The sequence below is a fragment of the Syngnathoides biaculeatus genome, chromosome 4 (genome assembly GCF_019802595.1).
Source record: "Syngnathoides biaculeatus isolate LvHL_M chromosome 4, ASM1980259v1, whole genome shotgun sequence".
Taxonomy (NCBI): Eukaryota; Metazoa; Chordata; class Actinopteri; order Syngnathiformes; family Syngnathidae; genus Syngnathoides; species Syngnathoides biaculeatus.
The window spans coordinates 13,783,144-13,805,604 of record NC_084643.1 but is presented as its reverse complement, the minus strand read 5'-3'; the positions used below and the strand labels follow the sequence as shown (position 1 = coordinate 13,805,604).

General features: G+C 44.5%; 1 protein-coding gene across 5 annotated transcripts in view; it reads right to left on the bottom strand.

Annotated features, from left to right (window-relative positions):
• oclnb (occludin b) overlaps window positions 1-22,461 on the bottom strand; it is a 77,394-nt gene that overhangs the window by 8,169 nt on the left and 46,764 nt on the right. For all 5 annotated transcript variants that reach the window (XM_061818326.1, XM_061818325.1, XM_061818324.1 and 2 more), the window contains 6 exons: window positions 21,532-21,608; window positions 11,625-12,324; window positions 10,183-10,347; window positions 7,987-8,102; window positions 2,711-2,815; window positions 1,233-1,404 (listed from right to left, as the gene is read on the bottom strand). In XM_061818326.1, the coding sequence (XP_061674310.1) occupies window positions 1,233-1,404; window positions 2,711-2,815; window positions 7,987-8,102; window positions 10,183-10,347; window positions 11,625-12,324; window positions 21,532-21,608 (1,335 nt within the window). The remainder of the gene's footprint in view (window positions 1-1,232; window positions 1,405-2,710; window positions 2,816-7,986; window positions 8,103-10,182; window positions 10,348-11,624; window positions 12,325-21,531; window positions 21,609-22,461) is intronic.

Below are 22,461 nucleotides of genomic sequence, written 5' to 3'. Positions count from 1 at the left end.
TTTGGTCTTCGTTGTATACTCTACGTAGGCAAAAAGTTAGCACGTTAGGCTAACTTAGGCCAAGCAGCTTCAATGGGAACGATACGGCACCAATTTGGGTACTAAGATAAGACTCGTTAAATTTCCCAAGTCCTCACGGCCCTTGTCGTATAAGTTATGAAGTTACTCACGTTGGATGTTTCTTCAACTTCCACGAATTGATCACAAACGTGTCTTGTTGTTATCAAGCTAAGCTAAAGACTACTAGGCCAATGAGCAAGTTTATGTTGGCGTTTCCACTCGCCCAACTTATTATTGGTACTCACTACCCTCATTGTATATGATATGCAGGTTTTGCAGGACGTGTAGATACTAGCGTTTGATGTTTTCCTCCTCAGTAAATACTGGAAAACAAGACGCTTTCGTTGTTAGCGGTCCCAGCTAGGCTAGGCTAACTTCGACGCGAACGATACGACTAAGGTTGCACAGATGGTGATTTTAGTCCACTGAAGTCGTCGCCAGGAGTGTCCCATGTCGAGTATTCACAACATTCGGTCCAAAATCAGCAGGATTTATTGAATTACGATCGGGCTGGTCAGAGCCTTCTGTTTAAGCTGCTACCAGCTTGAAGACCGGAAGCAAGTGGCATTTATATTTATTTATATATAACTTAATGATCCAAAAGTCAAAGCAGATGAGCAAATATTGCATTATAGAATAGTAGTATAGTATAGTGTGTGTGTTTATTAAAAATGCATTGCACATAAAAGTTAGATCAAGGTTGACCTAAATAAAAGTTTATAACGTGTTTTTAATAATTAACAGACTATGTCAGAATTAGAATCAGAGTCAGCTTTATTGGACAAGAGTGTAAAAGCACACAAGGAATTTTTCTCCAGCAGTCATTGCTGCCTTGGTACGACATTCAGAACAAGAACAACAAAGGATCTCCATTTTTTTCCATGTTGTACACTGATTAGACTCACTAGGGTCATAGGTATGATGGAGCCTATCAGATGGATACAAATGGCCTTTGGGTGGGAGTAAGAGTACACTCTGAACATGTTGTCAGCCAATTACAGGTCAAATAGAGACACCCAACCATTTACACTCACATTCACACCTATTGACAAATTTGAGAAATTCACCTACAATGCATGATTTTTTTTGGGGAATCAGGGTTCCGATTAAATGAGTTCCCTGTCTGAAAATTGAGTTTAAGAAAGGGTTGGGAAGCCATAATGTACACTTACCAGAAACTGTGGACTGCCATCGGGATGTATAGCCAGTTCTCGATCTAGATGAGCAAGGCTCTGGTTTATGTTGTCCAGCTCAAGTTGTAGTTTCTTGTACTCACGGTAATCCTGCTCAAACTCTTGTCTGTAAATTAAACGCTCATCTTCATCCACAACAGAAGGATATAATCTGCAGAAATGAAGAGAGAAAAAAGTATATTGTGTATACATCTCAGATGGAAAGTGTCTACGAACACAAGTAATGTGGTACCTCAACTTCCAAAAAGTATCATGGGTAAAAATTGACGTCAATCGTAGCCAATGGGGTTCCAGGAAGATGCTACGGCAATAGCCAATGAAAGAACAGCTCTATTGCGCCACACAAACCAAGACACAACAAGTGCATCATGGGTAAAGATTGACGTCCCTCCTAGCCAATGTGATGCCAGGAAGATGGTACGGTGATAGCCATTGGGAGAGCAGCTCTATTGCGCCACACAAACCAAGATACAGGATGTGCGACATGGGTAAAGCATGACTTTCCTCCTAGACAATGGCACGCCAGGAAGAATCTACGGCGATAGCCAATAGGAGAGCAGCTCTATCGCACCACACAAACTAAGATACAGGATATTTACGCTCAGTGGAATTTTGGGGGTGGCAAATCCAGTGCCTATCTTTTTCCTTTCGCACCCTGAATTTTTTTTTTCCGAGGAGGTGTTTCGCAACCTTGATTTTTCATTACGGGAGAAATTCACAAGAGGTACCACTGTAGCTGCCTCTAATCAGGAACATTACAGGGAATCCTCGGGTTACGAACGAGTTCAGTTCCTATGCTGGAGATGTAACTCAAATTTCGTTGGAAATCGGATTTCAAACAAAAAAACAAGATGCTGTACTTACCATTATTGCTGAGAGATGGATGGAGAAGAAGAGGGGGAGGCTGTGCTTAGCTTTTTTGCGAAGGAATGTGGTCCTCAGTCCATAACATAAGTAGCCTCTCTATCTCAACAACTATCAAAGAACGTTGTTTTGTTATTGCTGTATCTGACATAGGAACGGAACCCTTCACATGCGCTAAAATTTGGCCTTTGTCTTGAATAGTCACCATGGTCGACCGCTCTTTACCGACGTTCATCCGTGTCTCCCATCTCGCCGATCTTTTTATGATCTTGAGCTTCGTTACCATGGTAATGGATTTTCTTTGGGCTGCAGAAGCATTGGTAAAAGACACAGCTTTCTTCTTTGGGGTCATGTCTAAAAAGGAGGTTTGAAAATGCGCAGATAGTCCCCGGCGCACAAACACAGACGAGCACTATTCCCATTAGCTCGACAAAATGGTGGACCGGGGACGGGTATTGTAAAGCCGAAACGTTGTAGGTCGAGATTGTTTTAATCCAAGGACTCCCTGTATTGGCAATGACGCAGAATCAAAAGTCCTACTGGAAGCCTACACTACAATCATAATAACTCAAAATATCACCTGATCTACTTACTTGCTGAAGTTCTTCTCTTCAAGATCATCCCCTGAATCTGGACCAGTGTCATAATCTTTTAGTCCAGCTTTTAGGGCATCCAAGGAGCTGGAAATAACAGAATTCCTGCAAAAAAATGTTTAGATATACAGTGTGTTCTTGCCCATTCCCGGTTCACTGTGTATTGTCAGATTTTGGTCTCAGTTTTTTTTTTTGTTTTTTTTTTCATAATGTACCGGACTTTCACATCCATAAGTGCACTTAGAAATCTTAAATTCCCTCAGAAAGAGCCTTAAGTGCATACTGAGGTCCAACATCTGTAAGAGTTGTGTGACTTATGTGACTTGAAGAATACTTAATCTATGTAAACTACCATATGATGGCAATCATGAGGCAGTGAGGAACAATTGCATTTGACATCTGTAAGCAGAACAATTGTGCATAGCCCCACACACTAATAGTATAGCTTGGTCATTACTCAATATGTTGTTCACACTCAGGGTGTCACAACGAAACTAAAATTATCACACCACAGTAAACAAAATAGCATAACTAGCAAATAAAAAACAAATAAGAGAATGACTGAAGAAATAATTGACAGGAACATGCACTTTAAATGCTATTTACATCTTCCCAGCATGCTCTGCGACACTAAGGAGGTCCTTTGTGCCACAAATCATGCTGGGAGTGGTGTAAAGCATGCTACTGATGCTATTTTGTTTACTGTTGGCTGATAATTTTAGTTTCGATGTGACATCGTTAGTGTGAACAACATCTTGAGTAATGAGCAGTAACCTGGCGACACTGTTCATGTGTGTGGGGCAATGTAAAATATAATTGTTCCACACTGCCTGGTGAGCACCATTCAACCATCCATCCATTTTCTTTGCCGCTTATCCTGACGAGTATCGCGGGGAGTGCTGGACCCAATCCCAGGTGCCAACGGGCAGGAGGCGGGGTACACCCTGAACTGGTTGACAGCCAATTGCAGGGCATATAGAGACAGACAACAGTCGCACTCACAATCACACAAAGGGGCAATTTTGAGTGTCCAATTAATGTTGCATGTTTTTGGGATGTGGGAGGAAACCGGAGTGCCTAGAAGAATCCCAAGCAGGCATGGGGAAAGCATGCAAACTCCACACAGGGGGGTCCGGGATTGAACCCGAGACCTCAGAACTGTGAGGCCAAAGCTTTACCAACTGATGCACCGTGCTGCCAAGCGTCAACATATGATAGTTTACATATATGCCAGCATGCATGCTTACAATGTAAACAGTATTTTCAAGTGCACTTCATTTGATATTTTTTATGTGAACACAAGCCGTGCTGTCCATTTTTGGTTAAGGATCGTCTTCCTCTTTTTCTTTCATCTTGTTTGGGGAGCCACAGCGTGTCATATTTTTCCATCTAAGCCCATCTTGTGCATCCTCCTCTCTAACACTCATTGTACTCATGTCCTCCCTCACAACATCTATCAACCTTTGGTCTTCCTCTCGCTCTTTTGCCTGGCAGCTCCATCCTCAGCACCCTTCTACCAACATACTCACTCTCTCACCTCTGAACATGTCCAAACCATCAAAGTCTGCTCTCTCTAACCTTGTCTCCAAAACATCCAACTTTGGCTGTCCCTCTAATGAGCTAATTTCTAATCCTATCCAACATGTTCACACCAAGCAAGAACCTCAGCATCTGAATTTCTGCTCCCCCCAGTTTTGCTTCCTGTTCTTTCTTCAAAGCCCCTGTCTCTAATCGGTACATCACGGCAGCCTCACCACTGTTTTATAAACTTTGCCCTTCATCCTAGTGGATACTCTTCTGTCACAAAGAACACCAGACACTTTCCACCAACTGCTTGGACCCGTTTCTTCACTTCCTTACCACACTCTCCATTGCTCTGTATTGTTGACCCCAAGTATTTGAAGTTGTCCACCCTCGCTAGCTCTTCTCCCTGGAGCTTCACTCTTCCTCCCTTTCATTCACGCACATATATTCTGCTATGCTTTGGCTAATCTTCATTCCTCTCCTTTCCAGTGTGTACCTCCATCTTTCTAATTGTTCCTCTGCCTGTTCCCTGCTTTCACTGCAGATCACAATATCATCTGCGAACATCATGGTCCAAGGGGAATCCAGTCTAACCTCGTCTGTCAGCCTCTCCATTACTACCACAAACAGGAAGGGGCTCAGCGCAGAGCCCTGATGCAGTCCAACCTCCACTTTAATTCTTCTGAAACACCAACAGCACATCTCACTGCTGTTCTGCTGCCCTCATACATGTCCTGTACTATTCTGACATATTTCTCCGCCACACCAGACTTGCGCATGCAGTACCACAGTTACTTTCTTGGTACTCTGTCATAGGCTTTCTCTAAGTCTACAAAGATACAATGTAGCTCCTTCTGACCTTCTCTGTACTTTTCCATGATTAAGGACTGTAACCCCTACGAATAACGAGGGAACATTGTATCTTTGTTGGGTTTCCTCGAGAGAGACATTTGTGCCGTTCTGCTATTATTCGCTTGTCTGAACTGGCTCCTTGATATGTTTGGTTGATCATGAATGTGGATCCTGGTTTGTGATGTACAGAAATCATGCATGTAACACTATGGAAATGATTATATATTGGATACTTTACTGTTGTCGTTTTTCTCAAGAGTAAATACATAATTTTACAGCGACTAAAAATGAGGAGGCATGTACACTCACAGACATTTGATTAAGTACATCGTCACGGTCTCCAAGATAAATATGTGCCCCCTTCTCAATTTTCTGTTCCTGTAATATATCCAATTAAATGCTGAAGATCATCAAACAATTGTAAATGTTAGGCAAAGTTCTTCTTCACGTTTCGGCTAGTCCTGTTAGGGGTCGCCACAGCGTGTCATCTTTTTCCATGTAAGCCTATCTCCTGCATCTTCCTCTCTAACACCAACTGCCCTCATGTCTTGCCACACAACATCCGTTGATGTTGTTGTAGCCAGGCAATCACATTGATCAGTCGACTTCTAGTTCCAGGAATGCAGCCACTTCCTTCGGAACGTTTCCACAGGTCCATTACGGTCAGCGTAGTGGGAGCCGCTGCACAGTTGAAGATGTGCTGTATATCATGAGGCACCTGTCCGCATTTCAGGCAGAGGTTGACGACAGTATTGTTGATATGGGCCATATAGTCATTGAGCATGCGGCTTCGTCCGGAGCGGAGTTGCGACAGTTTGGATCTTGTGGCCCGTGGAAGATCGGTTTCAGTTTTGTCCACCTAGGGTGTTGGGTAGCCACCAAGGATGATGACCGGTTTGAAGCTGTCTACCACGTCTTCAACCGCCGTTCGATGGAGCCTACGTAACCCGTCTCGGTAAGCTTATTTGTCAAACACCATGTCGGTGGGAATGTCTTCGTTGATGTCTTGACGGTATTTGTCAACTTCATGGCGGAGTAAGCGCGGTTGATGGCACGAGTGGGCGGATAGTTGGCAACGTAGTAGATACTGCTGGGCGAGTAGTTCGTTGTGTTGCTTCACCGGTAGGATTTTGGTCTCACGATGCAGGTGGTCCTCGTTAGCCATGGCCAGGCAGCCGGAGGTGACTCGGAGTGCGGCGTTCTGCCAAGTCTGGAGCTTCTTCCAGTGCGATGGCTTGAGCGAAACAGACCACACTGGAGAGTCGGAGTTGAGGTCGGACCTTCCAATGGCTTTGTAGAACACGGTGAGCATCTCGGCACTTGGGCCCCAGTTTGAGCCGGAGATGGCTTTGAGTACGTTGGTTCCTTGGTTGACATGCTTGGCCGTGTACTCAGTGTGAGGACCGAAGGTGAGCATGGTGGACAGTACAACGCCCAGGAATTTTGGGCATTTGAGCGAGAGTTTCTGAACTCCACGAAAGACGACCGTTCGAGTAGTTATGATGACAATCATCGCTTGATATGGTTTGGTAGCATGGTGCCGAGATGGTCGTTGGGGAGTTGGGCGATGTTGACGACGTCAAATGCCTTAGATAGGCCAAGGGCCACCAGCACCGTTCTTTTGCACAGTTTCTTGCAGTTGAAGCCGTTGATGATACCCGGCGTTATTTGTTGGTGCTGCACTGTTTCCTGAATCTGTATTGATGATCGGCCAACGATACGTGTTCCACCAATGTAGGCAGGAGGAGGGATTCCAGTAGTTTTGCTACCGGAGGTAATAGCGTGATCAGGCAGTATGACGTGCCTTGTTCTGGCGGTTTGCCAGCTTTTGGTAGAGCCACTATTTGCCCTCTTTTCCAAATGGCTGGGATCACATTCGACTGGATTGATGGATTGTACATGTCGACAAAGTAAGCGCAGGCAATCAGCCCTAAGTGTTTGAGCTCCATGGATCATATTTGGTCGGGGCCAAGCGCTTTGGAGGCCTTGAGATTTCGTATGGCGGTGCCGATCTGTTCGGGTGTGAACGATGGCGGGTCGGCGGAGCACGGGAGGTTCCGTGCAAGACGTCGGACTTTGCGTTGAAGTCGGGTGGGATGGGCAGGCTTGACGTCCTGTTTGGTTAGTTTTTCAGCACACTTGGTGTTATCATAGCACGCTGAGCCGTGGAAGAATATCACCTTGTTTTCGAGTGGGTTGGAGCTGCTGCCGAGGCTTTTAATGACTGAGTTGGTCAAAAACTCCACAACAACCTCTCCAAATTTATGTCGTCAGGACGAACTGCTTTTCAATTTTCATCCTCTTAAGTGCCTTGGTAACTTCCCCCTTACTAATCATGGCCAGTTCCTGGTACATCACACCTCTCCCACTCTTCATTCGCTCTCATTTTCTTCATTCAACAACTCTTCAAAGTATTCTTTCCATCTATTTAGCACATTACTGGCACACATTTCCATCTCCATCCCTCTGTCCGGCCAACCTGTAGAGATCATTTTCTCCTTCTTTCGTGTCCAACCTGGTGTACATGTTGTCATATACCTCTTGTTTAGCCTTCGCCACCTTTACCTTTGCCCCATGTCGCATCTCAATATATTCCTATACGTATTCCACTTTTAAACTCATAACTAGTCGCGAAAAAAACTACATTTTATCCGCATCGGAAAACAGGCAGCGGGGTTCACGGCACCAGAAAAAAGGCTTGTCGTCCGGAAAATACGGTATATGGTTATTATAGTAAAACACCAAATGTTAAGAGACAATTAATGGATGCTTTGATTTTAAGTTGCAGGAATGACTGACAATTTTCTTTCAAGTCCTTCAGTACACCAAGAGATAATTATACAACACTGTCCCCATTCAAATTTGTTTTGTAATTGTGCTTATTATTATTTATGGCTTACCCTGGCATGTATATAGGTTTGTTTAGGTCCATTTGGTCCATATAGGCCCGTGATGCCCCAACTTGTTTGTTATAGTCATTCACCAATGTTTCTGGGTTGCCTGACACATTTTTCACCTGTAGCAAGAGACAATGTCATATACTTTAGTTGTTTATACTGCAGCAATGTTTTCTCTTCAGACAGTAGAAAAGTGGTTCAGCATGTTCAACTTGTTTCATTACACCCTGCATGCCTGAATAGCACGGCACAAACAGGTGGCTAAAGACAGATAAACAGATATTCAAATGTCAATTTTGAAGTCTTTGCTGAGGAAGAGAAATGAAACAGGAAGGATCAGAAGGAAGGTTATTGGGTTGATTCGGTACTTACTTGGAGGAATAGTATATCAGTAATTCCAAGACACTTTGATACACATACATCCATCCATTTTCTTAGCCACTTTATCCTCACAAGGGTCATGGGAGTGCTGGAGCCTATCCCAGCTGTCATCGGGCAGAAGGCAGGGTACATCCTGAACTGGTTGCCAGTCAATTGCAGGGCACATGAAGACAGACAACAGTCCCACTCACAATCACACCTAGGGGCAATTTTTTTTGGGGATGTGGGAAAAAACCGAAGTGCCCAGACAAAAACCATGCAGGCACAGGGAGAACAAACTCCACACAGTCAGGGCTGGGATTGAACCCACGTCCTCAGAACTGTGAGGCCAGCACTTTACAGCTGCGCCACTGTGCCACCTGGATACACATTCTCAGTTTAAAATTCTCTCGTTTGACCACACCCTGAAACTACTCATGAAATGCATCACTTTGAAAACATAATTACTTATTAGACCACAAAGAACATTGTGTGGACCACAAATATAGATTGAAATAGCAAACTAGGCGAAAAATGTTGTAAAATATGTGAAAATGCCCGACTGAATATATGACTGAAAAAATCTGAAAGACAAAAGAATAAAAAGAAGTATAAAAAAAAGGTTATGAACATAGAGGTTCACTCCAAAAAGCTTAGAATTCAGATCAGGAGGATAGAAATACCAATGGGGCGATAAGTGCATGGAAACACTGACCTTAATGCCAAATAGGGAAAAAAAAGTTGGGTGACAAAGAACAAAACTCTTTATGTCAATTTTCTCATTTGGTATATTTATAGTCTTGTTTACATTGACCCACAAAAAAGACTGTTTCTCGTTTGTATGTTATGATGATGATGATGATGTTATGATTTCACATTGCTTAATACATAATAATTCATTAATTATTTTTGGGGCATTTTATATGGTCATAAATAGCATTTCCCACATCAAACATTAAAGTATTGAAAAATATAAAATTTATTTTTTTCTTATTTGTCAGAATTTATGTATACTTTGATCAGGTAAGACAATTGAAAACAGTTTCTCATTTATTATGCTGACATGAAGACAATTTAGGCTGCTCAAGGACACTTCTAATGCAGGCAGTGGGAGCCAGGATTCAAATTACCAACCCTTCAGTCACTGGAGTACACGCTCTACCAACTGTACCAGAGCCATCCAAAACAAGCATCCTTCTGTGAAAGGTCCCATATTGTGATTCTCTAACATGGAATTAGTATAAAAGTCACTTTCATTTAAAAACAAAAACAAAAAAACAAACAAAAAAAACCTCACTTTGGTTCTGTCTTATTACTGAAAAGAAAGGCCCCTCTGACAGCTACCCATGTTTGACCCCTCTTTTGTATCCGTTTTATCAATATTTATCCATATTTGGTTGCCTCCATGTGGAAGACTGCTTGTGAGGGCACACGTGTTTGTTATGTTGACAGTGCTGGGTTGGAGACTGAGAGGTAGGTGAAGATCTTCTCTCGTAATGTAGAGTAGCTCAAGAATTTTGAATTACCTGATTTCAGGCATTGCAACACCAAATAGTCTTTAACTGAGGAATGCATGAACAATTTTAATGTATATTTTATGTTTACTGAGGCACCATAAAGCCAATATATCATTGCAAATACTAGAAATAGTTGGTTTGCTATAATATGAGACCATGAAGAAATGTTTAGCTCTTTTTTTCTTGAACTCCCTTTCCCCTCTGAAAAAATTACGTATTTTTGTGCATTTTAATATTGAGGCTATTTTTATATCTACTATTATTATGTCGCCACAAATAGTTATTTAACACCTACCATACAAGAATAAACATACGCACTCACCCACTCTCCAACGCTGTGATGTGTACCATCACTGACAAACTTAACCTCCTCCCATAGTATACGATCTCTGCCCCAGCGCCGAATGCTGGTGCGTGTCTTAACAGCAAACACCAAAAGAATGGTAAGGGCTATAAACACCAGAAAGCCCAAGATGATTGCTATCACCTGCAGAAAACATAAGACCAATTGTCAGGGTCAACCCACAAACCAGAAATTGTAAATAGTAATCTTGCAAAACATTATAATTGTCATGGACAATAGATTTGTGGCATCTACTAGATCAGGGGTCGGGAACCCATGGCTCACTAGCCATATCTGGCTCTTTTGATGATGACATATGGCTCGCAGAGCCCTCATCACTACATATGTGCGCAGGCAGTGCAAATGAGCAGAGAGTTTGTCCTAGTAGGGTTGCCGTAGTTTACTGTGGCAGTTGATCTGCGCAGGCGCAGAAGGCTCCAACACAGATAGGGTCGCAACAACTAATTGTGGAAATTATAATGCAAAGAAAATTTTTTCGGTAAGAGTGGACAGCTATTCACAGATGGGGGAGTATGCCAAAGCATTTGTGCCTGATGTTGCCAAAGAACTTTTTGACAACTTTCCACATTAAGACAAGATAATCAAACGAATAAAAGACATGCCTTTGTCGACAAGAACTGTTCATCATTGTACCACCATGATGGCAGATCAAATTGAATTATGTTTACAATTAACGGATGGAAATCTCAACGCCTGCATGAAGCTTAATCTAATGACATATGAAATAGATTACAAAACCATCAGTAAAACCATGCAGCACAAATGGTAAGAAGTACTTTTGTCATTATGGGTTAACAACATCATAATGTTATTTAAAAGACTTCAGAGGCTTATTGTACTCTAAAAGTGTTGGTTCTACATAAATGCGCAAATACCAAAAAAAAAGTATTTCTTTTTTAAAATTCTACATGGCTTTTTTGAAATTACATTTTAAAATATTTGGCATTTATGGCTCTCTCAGCCTAAAGGTTTCCTGACCCCTGTACTAGATGATGTGGTTTTTTTACATATAGTTTTAAAATATCCTACACATTTCACAAAATCAAACAATGAAGATCCAACTTAGCACACATTCTGAAATACTGTTCTGTATGTATCAATGAATGACTTAAATTAACTTCAATCTAATATGTTCTCAAAATCCCATGTTTTAATAGTGATCAGAGGCTGTGATATATTCAACTACCAGACAGCTAAAGTATTCAAGGAAGGTCACTAATGGAGTATAGACTGTACCGACAACATAAATGCCAAAAGTTACATAAACCAATTTAATCTGGTTTATTTCTAATACTTATATGAATTTCTTTAAAATATGAGAACACACTTCAAAAACATGATGCGATGAAAGCAAAATCACAAAGACTTAAGGCTCAATCACAACAATGTTCATATCTTACCTCTTGGGGTTCCACCACACAATAATGGTACAAGTATTGGTTGAGGAAGATACCCTGGGCTTGGTTCTGGTTTTGATACTGAGCACACAGCTGTCTAACCTGATTGTAGTAAATAGACCCAGAGGACTGGGCGGTTGGGTTTACGGCCACAAGGTACACGATGGTGGCGATGAGCATCAAAAATGCCAAAATGGCACAGATGATGATTGTTGCTAGGTAGAACTTTGACGAGTGAGAAGCATTTTGTCTTGACACAACCAAAACAAAAGTGATTAGCACAGCTATGAAGGTAATGGCGGCAATGGCAATAATGAAGCCTTTTCCCGCTCTAGGATCCATTTGTGTTGTTCCTCCATAGCCACTATAGGAACCGCCAAGGCCTCCTCCATAAGAGCCACCAAAACTGCCACTGTATGAGCCACCATATGGGCCACCAAATGACCCACTGCCGTAAGATCCAAAACCTGGCACCAAGCCGGTGCTACCACCCAGACCAATGGCATTCATATCATAGTCCCAGGCGAGTGTTGAGGCCACACAGGCAAACACAGCCACACACATGATGATGATCAAGATACAAAGTATCTTCATCACACCCGGTGGTGAACTCCAGCGATAAAAGTGAAGCATCTTGTCCGGTGGGCGGGAGGAAAATGCTGGATTGGAAATGAGCTCATTGTGCCTGTGTCTGCTGCTGTGGCTGCAACAAAAGAGACAGAAACTGAGATCAATTATTGTTTTACTCAAAACAACTGAGGGTTTATCACACAATAATAAAGTGAAATGTCTGTCCTGTCACAACTCATGACTCTGACAGTGAGTTATATAATATAACAGTATTTCTAATTAATGTACTGTAAGTCTTCAAGAGTCAAAACGATCTATGCATCTATCCATCGATTTTCTTCTGCTTACGAGGTCTGGTCATGTGGGGCAGCAGCTTAAACAGGGAAACCCACATTTCCTTGTCCCCAAATAATTTGTCCAACTCCTCAGAAGGAATCTAAGCCATTTTCTGGCCAAATGAGAGACATCGTCTTATAAGGACTTAATCCCGATGGGATGTGCTCAGAACAGTTCACCAGGGAGGCATCCAGGTGCAATCCTGATCTGATGCCCGTGCAGCATCATCTGGCTCATCTCTGGATGGAGGAGCAGCTCCCCCTCCCGGATGACCGAGCTTCTCGCCCTGCAAAGGAAACTCATTTCGGCCGCTTGTATCAGTGATCTTTTTAGCATCATGATCCACAGCTTGTGATCATAGGTGAGGGTGGGAGCATAGATTGATGGGTAAATTGAGAGTTTTGCCTTTTGACTTAGCTTCTTCTTTACTGTGACAGACAGATATACACTCTAGATTATGGCAGACGCTCCACCAATCTATCTGATGACCAACTCCACTCTTCACTCACTGATAAGGAATAGCCCTAGGTATTTATACTCTGTCACTTAGGGTAAGATCTCATCCTTGACCTGGAACAAGCACCCCACTATTTTCCAACTGAGAACAATCGTCTCTGATGTGGAGGTGCTGTTTTTCATCCAAGCTGCTTCACATTCGGCTGTGAACCACTTCACTCAGAGTTGAATGTCATGGGTTGATGACGCCCTCAGAAATACATCATCTGTAAAAAGCAAAGATGTATTATTGATATCACCAAACCAGACCCCATCAACGGCCTGGCTATGCCTAGAAATTGTGTCCATGAAGGTAATAAACAGAATAGGTGACAAAATGCAGCCTTTCCGGACACCCACTCTCGCTGCCAGTAATGGGGTCCAAACTCAGATACTGATTGTACTAGGACCAAAGAGCGGTCATCAGGGGGTCCAGTACCTCATACTTACAGAGTACACTCCACAGGACATCCCAAGGGACACAGCCTTATTTAAGTTAAAAAAAAAAAAAAACACAAGTAGACCCGATGGAGGAGCTCCCGTGCATCCTCCAGAACCCTGCTGAGGTTGTAGAGTTGGTCCCCTCTTCCATGGCCAGGACAAAAACCAGACTGATCTTCCCGAAGCTGAGATTAGACTTCCAAACAGACCCTCCTTTCCAGCACTGCTGAAAAGACCTGACCAGGGAGGCTGAGGAGTGTGATCTGCCTGTAGTTGGAGCACACCCTGGAGTCCCCATACTAAAAAAGAGGGAATACCACTTCTTGGTCTGCTAGAGACACTGTCCCTAGAGTCCATGAGATGTTGCAAAGGTGTCAACCAGGACAGCCTCACAATATCCAGAGCCTTGAAGAAATACGGGCAGCTCTCATCCACCCCTGGGACCATGCCATCAATGCGGTTTTTAATCACCTCAAGTCACAGAGGACAGAGCAGCCATGCAATCGATGAAAGGGACCACCACCTCTGGGAGTGACTTGTTCATAGAGGTAACTGCATGTTTTGACAACGTAGGACTGAAATGGGTCAGACTGGCAGATGTGACAAAAAACAGTTGGACTTTTAAGTGAATGGAGGATAAGTTGACAGAAATGAACCATATGCAGAAATTGACATTGTATTACACATCGGGAAGTGTGAAAATCAGTGTTAAAAATTACCCATGTTGTTGGTGCTGTAACTAGAATAGTTAATTTCATCAGGGCAATAACATTAAATCACAGACAATTTGTTGCACATTTGACAATGAGACAGAACATAGTGAAATGAGCTATCATTACTGTGCCGTCGGTGACTAGACAAAGTACAAAAAGTGTCTGGGACCTGAGAGACTAGATTCAGGATTTCTGTTTGAAGAAAGGACAGGACACCCTACAGCTTTAAGATGAAATGTGTGTGAGACCTTGGAATTCTTGTGGATCTGAATGCACTGTTAAAGGAACTGAATGTCAAACCGCAATGTAAGGGCCTTTTGTACATAAAATGTAAGCGCAGTGAAGGCTTTAGTGAGAAAGCTATAGCTTCTTTCAAGCCAAGTGGAGAACATTCCCACCCACTTTCCAAGACTAAAGGATGTAACAAGATCAGCTGATCACCTCCATAAGTACTCATCGATTTTAGAAGCAGAGAGAGTTTTAAAGGAAATTTGAAGATTTCAAAACAGCTGAGAGTGAAATGCCCATGGTATCTTTTCCTTTCTGTCACGACCCATCAAGACGGAGGGAGGACTCAAATGCAGGACTCGGGAGACGCAGAGGTAATTTCGGAAAAACGTTTATTGTTCCTAGGTCGGGGATCAGGCAGGCAGTCAGGTAGAGCAGTGGTAGTCAGGACGTCGGGCATAGAGAGCAGGTCCGCGGGGAGGCAGGAGTTGGTACACGGGAGATCGATCAAAGAAGGCAGAAGTGTCAAAGGAATCAGGATTTACCCCCCCCCCCCAACCCCAGTCTGTCTGGCAAGGCGTCCGGCTGGATTGGTCAGGAGGACGACATGGACGCCAAGCACCAGGATCCCCATGGGGTGATTAGGGGGGACAGCCTCGGGGAGGAACCCAACGGCGAAGCAGGAACCAGACCACAGCATGCAACCGCTCCGGACGAAGACATCCCACGCCCTGGTTGCGAGGCGACCAGGGATTGGTCGCTGCCGAGGCTGGGTCAGGAGGCAGCCGTCGATTGGTCACCAACGAGGCTCGGTTTCGAGGCGGCCAGAAATCAGTCGCTACCGAAGTCAGGTCACGAAGCGGTCAGGAATCATCCGGAGCGAGGAGGACGACGGAGAGAAGGATCAAAGCCATGACCGCCACAATCACCATCACAGCCATCCCGATGCTTTTCCAGTTCCGGAGTGGCCCATCAAAACTCCCCAGCTCCTGTCGCCGTTGAGACAAGGGCGTGGAACGGTCGCGCACTGATTGCCGCCGGGACTGGAACGAAGAGGACTGTGAAACCGTTGCCGTCTGCTGGACAGGAACGTGAGGATGCCAATGAGCTGTCGCCATCCTCTGCTGCTGTCGAGACAGGGGCGTGGAACGACCGCGTGCCAGTCGCCGTCATAGCAGGAACGGGGGGCGACCGCAGACCGGTCGCCGACAAAGCAGGAGCGTGAGGCAACCGCAGACCGGTCGCCGACGAAGCAGGAATGGGGGGCGGCCTCGGGCCGGTCACCGACGAAGCAGGAATGGGGGTCAGCCTCGGGCCGGTCGTCGACGAAGCAGGAGCGTTGAACACCCTCGGGCTGGTCACCGACGAAGCAGGAGTGCTGAGCTGCCGTGGGCCGGTCACCGCCGGTACTCCTGGACACGGATGAGAGGCGGCTGCGGAGCCATTGCCACCTCCTGGACAGCAACGTGAGGCGGCTGCGGAGCCATCACCACCTCCTGGACAGGAACGTGAGGTGGCTGGGCAACCCTCGCCGCCGTCTGCTGGACAGGAACGTGAGACTGCTGCGGAGCCCTCGCCACTTCCTGGACAGGAACGTAAGGCGGCTACGGCGCTATCACTACCTCCTGGACAGAAGCATGAGGCGGCTGCGGCGCCATCGCCACCTCCTGGACAGAAGCGTGAGGTGGCTGCGGTGCCATCGCCACCTCCTGACAGGAACGTGAGGTTTGGAGAGAGGCTCCTGACATCCCACAGGCGGCAGTATGATGCACTGTTGCTCCTTCGGCGTTAGCCTTGGCACTCCTGAACAGGGCGCTCGTTCCTGAATGGGAGTCAGCTCCTTCAGATGGAGACCGACTGGCTCATAGTCTGACAGACACTAAGGGGCGTGATAGGATCACTTCTGGGCACGGCATGGAGCAACGGGAATGATAAAGTCCTTCTTTTCACGGGAGGAAAATAGTTCGCCTCGCCTTTATTAGAATTGGCTCCAGCCTCTGAACTTAAGCCCTCTGCAAGTCGCTTCTGGGTCTTGTTCCTTGGGAACACACACGATGAAGGAGCTCTGGCAGGCTCATCCTTGATCGCCAATTCCTACGGCGATCGCCCGGACACCTGTCACCACCGCGACGTAGGTGTGACGCGGCAGTGAATCTGCTGCTATCAGCCGCAACGTGGGCTCGGCTGGGGAAGGAGTCGATGGGTGCCGTGATATGAGAATCGGTCAGCAGTGCGCCTGTCGAAACCGCGACGTGAGCATGGCGAGGCAGGGGATCTATTTCCACTGCCACGTGAGCTTGCAGTGAATTAGTTGATACATCGACCTGGGAATGGCGCGGCGGTCGATCCGTTGCCACAGCGACGTGAAACTTAGTCGGTAGCGGGTCCGTTGCCACTGCAGCGTGAACGAGAGTAAGCAGAGAGTCAGTTGAAACCACAATGTAGGCGTGTCTCGGGAGTGAGTCAGTTCCAACAGCGACGTGAGCCTTGCTTGGTAGCGGGTCCGTTGCTACTGCGGTGTGTGAGTGACTTGTCAGGGAGTCCGTTGCCACTGCAGCGTGAACTTGAGTCAGCAGCGAGTCAGTAGCGACTGTGGTGCTCGGTGCTCTGCCGCTCTATCTCCGCCCGCATTTCAAAATAGAAGACCTTATGTTTTAGCGCCCCATCCTCCCTCTAGGCTGGAAGCTTCGCCACCATCTGTGGGTCTGCTGGTTTAACCGTTGCCGGTGAGGAGTGGGTGGACAAGGACGGCGTTTTGGTTGCCGCCTAGCGGGAGGCACAAGGGAGCGCCCGGCCTGGACGTCTCCTCTGGCCGCCACGCGGAGGACCCGGGTAAATAGCCAAGCGGGTTCCCACAAAGGATTGGATTGGAGGACTCGGACCTACCGGGCGAAGACACTCGGGAGCTGGAAATGCGGGGAGGTGAAACAAACTGACGAGGATTAAAGATCGGGCGAAGAGATTCATAGTCAAAATAATCTGAGTCGTTGTCAGGCAGTCGGTCACATAAATCAAGGTCCTCCTCATAGTCCGAAAAATTAGAGTCCAAAAGATTATGAGGTACTGGACGAGTCGTGGTCGGGACGTATTTATAGCTCGCCGGCGGAGCGTGTGACACGGAAGCAGAGGACATGGAGCCTACCTGGATCAGACAGGCTTGGTCCTCCAGCAGTCGGTCTACATTGAGTCAGTCCCGGCAACGCCGGGTCTTCCCTGCTGGGTCCTGTTTTGGCCGAATCGTTCTGTCACAACCCATTGAGACGGAGGGAGGACCCAAATGCAGGACTCAGGAGACGCAGAGATAATTCGGGAAAATCATTTATTGTTCCAAGGTCGGGGATCAGGCAGGCAGTCAGGTGCAGTCAATCCCAATCAGCACGGCCGCGCGGGAACCCACATGGCCAGGGCTGGACCGGCAGGACCATGACACCGTCAACTGGTGTGTGGATAATGCACCAAGTAATGTTCAGATAGGACTCATCAACCTGCAGTCTGACACACATTTAGGAGAGTGCTTCAGGTCAGTCTCACTGCTGGACTTTTACTCTTCTCCTCAGACATCCATCCAGATTTCAACATCCTCCTCCAAGACAGAGTGGATTATTCTCATCGAAGAGGCAAAATGAAATAAAAACAAGTTACAAGTTTCAGTGTTTATGGAGATTAACAAGTTAAAAATAAATTGCACTGATATGAGGGTTTTTGTTTCTTCCTGCTGTTGGAGTATTTTCTCATTTCACATACACACCACAATTTTACATAGCCCATCACGATAAATATTTAAAGAATATTTTATTCCAATTACCAGTACCAACTGTTCAAAATATAGAATTGCATTTTACAATGGGACAAATTTGAGAATCCAGTTCAGGTTATCAATGCTGCGACCCACTGAAATAAGTCTAGTTTCTCATGTGGGCTCTTATAAAAATTAACCGCCCACCTCTAATTCAAGAGATAATTTTTAAATCTTTTAATGCCTTGCTGTGCTGTGTGCAAATTCAGAATTGAAAAAAAGTCAACCTGAAAAGTGTTCAATGTTGTATTAGAGGTGGATTGCTGCCGGTCATCACCAGTGTGTGAAGTTGAACATTCAAGTCTCATTACCAGTTCATCTTTGTGCAATCATTGCAGTCGCATTGACATCGGCACACATCTAAGTATTTTACTATCCCAGGTGGCACTGGTTGTGTGAACATCCACATGTTAGTGTGAATAAGGCACTTTCCCACTTAGGAAAGGTGAGCAAATCCCATCTCTACTGCTGCACTTCTCATGCACATATTAGCAGTGTGAAAACAGTTCTAGTGCGGGGTTTCCAAACCATTACTGAGTCAATATCTTGCATTAAAAAACAAATCTCACAGCACGCCACACTGGATGATCTCTGCTTTGGTGCGATGGTGGAATGACTAGAATTGTCCTTTATACCACATGGAGCCACTGGAGGTCATTAGGGGTATCCGCGATACCTCAACTGGCTAGTCTTTACTTAAAGGTCAACTGACAGCCATACATGCATTTGAACATACCTATTGTTGTGAAAACTACATATAATATTATTCAATTCAATGTCTATACGAAAAAAAATGAGTGGAGGATTTTCATGGAAGGTGATGCAAAATTCCATATATGACAACAACCTGACGTGTGGTGAAAAAACAGATGGGTCCATTCCGGGTGCCTTTTTTTTTTTTATTATTAAAAATATACTAAAAATTATGCTTTACGTGTCAGTTGACCTTTAAAAACATTGCACAGACCAGTACCTAGCGCTTGTGGCCATAGGTAGAATGAAATGCTATGAACCCCTATGAAAACTATGAATCTTCACTTTGTTTTTTCCTTTATAAAGCTTTCAATGACAAATTGATAATTTGATCCTGAGAGATCCTTCGCTTGGCCTTCATTGGAGTAATTTGGAGATGCTGCTTGTTCGTATGTCTTATGGGTTTCAGTTTTGTCTTCGGCAAAAAAAAAACATGCTTTTTGAATTTGGCAAATTACTTTGCCATTAAAGAAAGTTTATTTGTCCTTTGAATGACATGGTTGACACATTTCTTCTTGTCCACCAAACAATGGCTGGGTGAGGCATCATCCTGAAAAGACTCAGAGTAGAGTTGCTCCAACCAAGGTGGCTTTGTCATGTACTAAAGAAGCCCAATAGCCTTCCCTCCTATCGTTTCCCTTTCAGCAAAACTACAGGATTTTTGTCAGACTTGACAAATTTGGGAGACCCTACAGTCACTTTAACGCGACAAAATACAATTCCTAGGCTCACTTGGGCAGTCACCAAAACAAGGTCATGACTCTCTCAATATCATTTCTATCCCTCAAGTGGCACAATGCAAATATTAGTCATGGCAGTGTTAAGAGAAAAATAAATCAAACACACAGCATCATATATCCTCAGATTGGAATGAGGGATTTCCCGTGCCTGCGTGTTTTTTTTTTTAATGGGCACTCCGGTTCCCTCCCACATCCCAAAAACATGCATTAAGTGGGGACTCTAAATGACCCCTATGTATGAATGTAAGTGTGACTCTGTCTCTGTGTGCCGGGTGATTGGCTGGCAAACAGTTCATGGCTTACTCCTGCCTGATGATGGCTGGGATAGGCTCCAGCACGTCTGTGACCCTTGTGAGGATAAGCGGCTCATAAAATGGATGGATGAAATTCGAGATATTCTTCAAATGTGGATTAAAATCTGATTCATGCACGTCACCTTATTTGCAATGTAAACAGACTAGGCTTTACACAATCAGGATTTTACAGGCCTATCACTGAGATCTGATCACAAGATGGAGCAATGAGTGTTCAAATGACTTGTTCATGTAATATATATACTTGTGTACTTTATGGCTCAAAAAATACATTTACAATAAATAATGTAACCATGTTCATCTATTCATGACAGTGAGGCACAGTCACAGACAGAACAAATAAATGAATGTCTTCCATTAGATGGCATGAAGTACACACAGCAATTACTGTATCTAATTTTTGTGTCGTTTTTTTTGTTGGTGTGCCATGAGATATTTCAGTTGTAAAGTATGTGCCCTGAATCCAGAAAGGTTGGAAATAATTTCTCTGGTCAGATCATGTGTTGAACAGAATGCCAACAGACTGTCTGAGTACCGGTGATTACAACAACCCCCCCCCCCCCTTTTCTTCTTATAATATAGTCGCTCATATCCACTCATGTTGTCATCCCCCACGGAAACAAGTATATTCAGTTGCATTTGAGTTGACAAGATAAACCTCAATGATTGTAAAAAATGGTGATATTGGAATACAAGATTTTATTCCATTAGTCTTACAGTGCAATCCTGAAAGAGCAAATTTGTCTTGTCGTCAGATCCGCGCATTACTTGTTGTTTCAGCTGTCTTCTTTCTCCCATGCTGCCGACATGTTTTTCCTAATAACGTTATTGGCTGTTAAATATTTACAGTACTATGTCAAAAGAGACACAAAAAACTATATCAATACTGGTCTATAAAAATAAACATTTGGATTTATATATACTGTGCTCAATGGTGATGCAGAGAAATGTCTTTTGTGGAGTTGATCAATGACGTCATTTATCGGATTGGCCAATTAAAAACGATCAACCGATCAGCATAAAAAGCCAATTTCCGGCCGATTCTGAGCAGGCCGATAACATCTTCTTAAACAAACGTATTAGATCGACACACTACAAGCCTGACGTGATCGTTGTGCACACAGAAAACATCTTTTAACTTTATAACATCGCCTAATCAATTGTCGAGGCAGTTATGGTCGATCGTGTGATGGCGTGACCCCCCCCCCCCAAAAAAAAAAAAAAAGATGTCAGCCCATCATCCATCTCGTCACTTAATTCAGGTGTGGCCAATACGTCATACACAAAGGCATGTTCTAGCGAGGTGGCCTATTTATGGTCTCTCTTTTGCTCTCTCCACAGCAATCGCGGTGATGCACGTGTGCCCCCCGTCGGTAGATCGCGAGAGGCTGGCTGCTTGAAAAGTAGATTTCGGGTAAACAAGTCTGGGCGCCCCTGCTCTTCATGGTACAGAGAGTGACCCCATGCAACTTCAAATAGAGGCATACAAATACACTGTATTAAATAAAATAATAGTACACTCACTGTTTGCTGCCGCTTGGCTGGTATGGTGGAAGGCTGAATTTATCCCCTGGCATAGTGAAGTCCACTTGAAATGCACTCTATAAAGAAAAACAGATGTTCACTTAAAGGGTATGGAATTACTATTTTCTAATACAAATTATCCTATCAAGACGAAAACATATGCTCAACTGTACTATAAAATGTATATCTTGTTCGATGTTTTTACCCAAAAATATATGTGTTTATGAATTAAAGTCCGCGAACTTTGACCTAGTTTTCCGTGTCTGAAAAACACCACCTTTGGTGTGGCTGACCTCTGACGTCACAGCTAGGGGACCTTCTGATGTGGGACGAGCATTAGCATGGAGCCTCGCTTTTTTACTCCGAAGAAAATCCCATTAATTTTGAGAATTCCCCGGTCAGCAGTCTGTCATATGCAGTGAACATTTCACCCCAGACTCTGTTACCTTTGAACTCATGTCCAAGATGGGTTTTAAATGTTAAAACCCAGATCAGTGCCTACCATACAGCCAGTCCCAACACGTGAACAGATCGGTGTTGCTCAAGTCGCCAAACGCGAACTTGGATCTCCCGCTGAACCTGGACACATTTCGACAAACTCAGCCCCCCCCCCCCCACCCCCCAAAAGTACCAAAACTGCAAAGCGCTTTTGTTAAAAGACAAGTTGCAGAGGTATCTTGATCATGTTTCATTTCCTGAAAAAAAACACTGTTGAGATGGTTCAACAAACATGTCATTCTTAGAGAAAAATATCTTATTACTGCAAACTGCTTGACCATTCTCAACTTGAAAAACAGGATAATATTGTGTACAAGTGGCGGCATGGTCGAGCTGCTGGAAAGCATTGGCCTCACAGTGCTAAGAACCTGTGTTCAATCCCAGCCATCCCTGTGTGGAGTTTGCATGTTCTCCCCCTGTCTGCATGGTTCC